This window comes from Salvia splendens, chromosome 9 (genome assembly GCF_004379255.2).
Source record: "Salvia splendens isolate huo1 chromosome 9, SspV2, whole genome shotgun sequence".
Lineage (NCBI taxonomy): Eukaryota > Viridiplantae > Streptophyta > Magnoliopsida > Lamiales > Lamiaceae > Salvia > Salvia splendens.
In genome coordinates, this window is record NC_056040.1 from 9,298,683 (window position 1) to 9,304,599 (window position 5,917).

Here is a 5,917-nt window from a genome sequence, read left to right on the forward strand (position 1 = left end):
GCAAGAGATAAAAGATGAAAGAGAAATGGATATAAAATAATCCCATTTAACTACCATAATTATCACCAAAACCAAAAAAAGGGGAGAATGAATAAATAGATAAAAATTAAGAATGATCGCAGAATATCGTTATGAACAAAGGGTTTTTTTTGTCAAAAAGACAAGCCCTAACAAAAGCAAGTATTTTCTTTTTCCCATTTGCAATTTAGTTTTCTTTTTTGCTTTCTTTTTCTTGCTTTTTAAAGCTCACCCCATATAATTCCCACTCATTATCTTTGTTGCTTAAAGCTTGTCCTCCTCTCTTATCCCCTCTCTCTCTCTCTCTCTTCCATTGTTGAAGCAAGAAGCACTTAGAATGTGAGAGGAATTACAGGCCACCATCCCAAAAGAGAGAAGAAAATAGAATCAAGCATTCCCCTCTTTTTTATTTCATTTTCTCCTTATATCACACACACACACACACAAGCATTAAATTAAATCAACCTCTACTTCTCCATATATATACACTATTTTTTTTTAAAAAGAAGGCTTTTAAATTTAAGAAGTGGGGTTATACTTGTAGTATCACAAAAAATCCCATATCTTGTTACTACTATATCTAAATGTGATCATGGAAGGACGTGATGATCATCTCCACCTCCACCACCACCACCACAACCACAACAACAACCGCCCTAATTTCCCCTTCCAATTACTAGAAAAGAAAGAAGATGAATCCATCTCCACCTCTGACGCCGCCCCACCCTCAAACCCTAATCGCTCCGCCTCTGCCTCTGCCTCCGCCTCCGCCTCTCTCCAAATCGTCACCGCCACAGAGGCATCAAAAAAGCCGCCTCCGAAGCGCACATCTACAAAAGACCGGCACACGAAGGTTGACGGGCGGGGGCGTCGCATTCGCATGCCGGCCCTGTGCGCGGCTAGGGTTTTCCAGCTGACGCGCGAGCTGGGCCACAAATCGGACGGAGAGACCATCGAGTGGCTCCTCCAGCAGGCGGAGCCGGCCGTGATCGCGGCCACGGGGACAGGGACCATCCCGGCGAACTTCACCTCGCTCAACATATCCCTCCGAAGCTCAGGGCGGAGCATGTCGGTGCCGTCGCAGCTGAGATCCACCTACTTCAGCCCTAGCTACGCTATGTCGCAGCGCAGGGGGCTCTTCCCCCTCTCCTCCGACGCCTCCCCCGGCGCCACGCTCCTCAATTTTCAGGCGGCGGCGGCGGCAAACCTAAACCCTAGCTTGATGCAGGCGAAGCAGGAAGCGCGGGAAAATTCGATTGATTTGACGGAGCTGGCGGTTTCCGACGACGGCATGGGGCGGAAGAGGAGGGCGGAGCATGAGATTCACCCGCAGCAGCACGAGATGGGGAGCTACCTGCTGCAATCGAGCACCGGAGCGATGCCGACTAGCCACGCCTCGATTCCGGCGAATTTCTGGATGGTGGCGAATTCGAATAACAATCAGGTCATCGGAGGCGATCCGATTTGGACGTTTCCGAGCATCAATAATAGCAACGCCGCCGCCGCTTTGTATAGAGGGAGCGTCTCCAGCGGCTTGCATTTCATGAACTTTCCGGCGCCAGTGGCGCTGCTGCCGAGCCAGCAATTAGGCGGCGGCGGAGGGAATGGGATGGGGGAAGGGCAATTAGGTATGCTGGCGGGGTTGAATCAGTACCGGGGAGGAGGCGGAGGAATGTCGGATTCTCAGGCTAGTGGGTCCCACGGCGGGGGCGATGATCGGCACGAAGACACCAGCCACCACTCGTGAGGGGTGTTTTGTGTAGTTTGGATGTGTAAAACACACAAGTGAGGTTTGATTAATTTATTTCTGTCTTCAAAAATTCATGAACTCTTTTTTTTTTGGGTTTGTTTTTTTTTTCAATTTTTTTCAATTTTTTTCAAGTGGTGTGTGATAAATATAGATGATTTTTAGGGTTTGGGGAAGGCCATGTTTTTAACAGTTGGGATTATTGAGCTGATTTTGTGAAGTAGTCACAATTTGATTTTGCTCCTTTTCTTTCCTTCCCGTCAACACAATATTTCATCACTATATATGGTTAATTTGATGATCTTTACAATGAGATAAATGTAATTGTATGATTTGATTATTTGCATGTTACCTCTACATACCTATATTTATTCTCTTGAGTGCAAAATAGAGTCTCCCACACCCTACACATTTTCATTCTATATCATCAATTGTGAGCAATGGAAGAATTAAATTTCTTGAATAAACTTATAACTTTCCTATAAGTGGTGAAGAATTAGATCTCACTAGTGATCCCAAATATACTTATAACTTTATTTAATTTCACTAGCTACATCCAAGTACTTTAGTTCTTGTATCAATTGTGGTAGGTTTGCTTCACAATAACAAGCTAGAATGCATGTTCAATTAGTACTTTTGATATTTAATTCAAGCATCTAACGATCCATACTACTTTATATAACCAGGGTAAAGGTCAAAGTTTGACCTAGTAGTAAAATTTCTAATATTTCCCACGTTTTATAGTATGGGTCTATCTTTACCACCATATGTAATCTCTATTTACTCTATCTACTAGTGCATACAATTTGTAAATCGAGATCGAAACAGTTGCAGAAAATAGTTGTGTACTAGTTTGGGGGAAATGAAACAGTGACATTAGCATAGGAAACCTATCACAAAGTGATGAAATCTCAGTGTCCTTTTTTTATATTTTCTTACCAGATTTATTTTTAATTTTGACTGCAGTCTATGATTAAAAGAAATTTCTTTTTCATATTTTAAAGTGTTGAGGAGTGATGGGCCAGGGTAATTGGGCTGCGTGGGGCCCATACCTTATCAGCTTCCAGGTGTTGATTCAGGTGGTGGGTCCCACATGCTGGAAATTTTGCAAAATTAAAATATCTACTCTTTTCTTTTATAATTTCGTATAATAATAATGGAAGAAAAAGAGGAGGCATAGCTGGCGCCAAGGAGATCGGTGGTGGGTTTTAGTTAGGCCCACTAAGTCTGGCCCACTTGGGTTTGATCTAGACCATTGATTTTCTCATGGGCCCATGACAATTAGCTCTATTGAAAGAGTAGTCTAAGTTATCCAAAATGTGTATAGATAGCTGTTTAGGGTTTCTTTAATTAAATTTGCCACATTTACATCACATGATCGGGGCGGAACGCTCGCAACGTGTCCCCTTCTCGACTCGTCTCGTCCCAAGGGTCCGCAATTAGATTCAGTAATAAGTCAGTGTCACACATTTTTGGGTAGTTAGGAGAGAGTATTGAAATGGCAAGTTCAAAATTAAACATGCTTTGGCGTCTAGCTTTATAAATTTTCAAAATATGCACATATAATATAGTTGTATCGCCCTATCTATATAGCCTATACATTATACATACATGTCAAACAATACTATCGAATACTACTTTATTTGAGCAAAATAATAGCCGTTCATTTCAAGAATGAGAAAAAAACAGAAACATAGAAGCAAAAGAAAAGTCATAAATGGACCACCATATTTATATGCATAGTTAAGTTAACTCAAACTAGCTTCACGTACGTTTTCTTTGTAACATGTCACACCCAAGCCTAGCTAGCTTCGACTTATCTATTTCTACTTTTATGTAAATCAATCATCCTTGTCGTAAATCTAACTATATTCCAACACTAAAGTGCAACCATTTGCTGGCATCTCCAAAACCTCACTGTTGGATATTAAATACATGGTCTCCTTCCAATTCATGACTCCTCTATTTTTAATTTCATCTCATTTTTTTTTATATACGAATTTGGTAACTCATCATTGTCACATTAGTCTACAAAGGTTTGCAGGGTACATGTGATGATGCTTACTAAGTAAGGTAGTTTTTCGACAAAATCGTCTAACGTGTGATCACATGTCACGAACATCTCACCATCCCCTAGCTTGTAACATTTATGCAAGTAAGCAAGTTGCACAAATTCGTTAAAATCTTGTGATTCGCCTATTACACAAAGATCTGAGTGTGTGATTGTGTGACCGTTCAGATTAACTATTACTCGCAATATTAAGGACATCGACTCAAGCTCATGTTCTAGTATATATGATAGTAACATAATTAATATTTTTATTCAACACACAAACCTATACTACTCAAATCAAAATCAAGAAGAATGTTCTACTTCTTATTTTTATAAAAGTGGTTATTTTCTTCATTAGCTATATGTAGCAAATAAGCGATATATTTCTTCTTCTTTATATAATTCCATAAAGTATGAACCTAATACATCGACATAAAAAGAAGTCCTCCTCCAGTTTGTTTTATTCCAAACAAGATATAAAAAAAATCCATAATCAAGTGGTGCAACATCCAAGAAAAGCAGTTGGGCATTTCCATTCAACTTGGCTTTGGGATCCATTAAACACCATCTATTTCACCAGCCTTTTTATTGTGCGATTTTTAATTGGGATTGATGTTTGGTGTCATAACATCATAATATATTGACATACAATATGTCATATTGCCGTACTAAAATGTCACATGGGGTTGGGACCAATTTTTGTACAACTAATTAGGTCCCATTTCTTGAGATCTTGTAACCTCAAAATTAGTATTTATGTGATTTTTTGTCTTCTCTTAGGAAACTAACCCTTATTAACTAGTCTACGTCGAATATTTTTGGGGCCAAATTGAAACGTCTTAAGTCGTTAGCACGTACAATATTTTTTTGCTAAATTTGGCTTTCTAAAACGTCCACTAATCCCACTTCTTCTTCCTAATGATTTTCCATTAGTTGGCGTTTATTTGATTCACTTCTATTTGTTTGGTCCACATATGATTGTGTTTGTGGGTCTTGTTCTCTAATGACATAAATCTTCAGGAATAATCTTAGGGTCGTGATTGATCATTTGATAGTTTGAAAATTGTACTTTACTTGTAATTAAGAAATGTATACATCATAATACACTATGATGATCACCTAATCTATACCTATATAAAAGCCTTTACTTAAATATTTAATTAGCCTAATTATGCATTTAATTTAAGAATAGTATTCTGTGAATGAAATTGGATAGTTTAGTAAATTATTACAAAAATTGGGACAGTATTCTGTGAATGAAAATGGATTGACTCGAAGTACTACCATATGCCAAAATTATTATATTCGAACATTTACCTAAAGGAACTTTTCTGTGTCAACATTTTCACGAAGACTTAGCTAGAAAATATGATTGTCCCATGCATTTTGGGACTGTCACGCGATATCATGTTAGTATATTTAATATCAATAAATAAACTATTGTAATATAAAAACGGGTATCAAAATAATTATATTACATTGTCCAACCATATTCTACTCCCCATAATATAGCTAAAAGAAATGAGTAGTTAAAGTGTAATTTGTATAGTGCAGAATATGTTCCACTTCTATCAAATCAAGTTTTAGAAATGTGATTTTGCCAGACAGGAAAAGGAGAAATTATGAGTATGTCAGTATTAATTTATTTATTATTTTGTGAAACATTACAAAGCTGGTTGTGTATGTTAATTCGAGAAGCCAACTATGTATAGAACATCATAATCAATCATTTGTAACATCAACTTAAAGAGTGGTCGAAATTTTCAAAATTAATGGGACCATTTCTTGGCCTTTGCCCCCATCGCATGGTCGCTTATGCCTCCTCCACGTTCATACCCTCAAATATTAATACCTTATAGTAGTATTTAGTTCAAAATTTGGTTTTTAACTAATCGAAATGGATAAAAGATAGTTATTTTAATATACAAATAAGCCATATATAAACGCGGGGAAGAATCATCAAGAACTTCACTCTGGGAGACTAGAACACAAAAGGTGTTATTGATTCTTTTCAAATGCAACACTAATATGAAGATGTAACTAAAAAAACTTGATAATCCAATCAAACACAAACTCGGAATAATCAAAACAGCATCAGA

At 37.9% G+C, this 5,917-nt stretch overlaps 1 protein-coding gene across 1 annotated transcript; it reads left to right on the plus strand.

Annotated features, from left to right (window-relative positions):
• Window positions 1–289: 289 nt before the first annotated feature.
• LOC121749599 (transcription factor TCP14-like) lies at window positions 290–2,009 on the plus strand. Its single transcript, XM_042144171.1, has one exon. It carries the CDS (start codon window positions 611–613, stop codon window positions 1,763–1,765), a length of 1,155 nt encoding a protein of 384 aa, XP_042000105.1. The 5' UTR covers window positions 290–610; the 3' UTR covers window positions 1,766–2,009.
• The last annotated feature ends 3,908 nt before the right edge of the window (window positions 2,010–5,917 follow it).

Bases quoted from the DNA above. Each gene is read 5' to 3' on its own strand.
- LOC121749599 (XM_042144171.1), top strand. From the start codon at position 611: ATGGAAGGACGTGATGATCATCTCCACCTCCACCACCACCACCACAAC.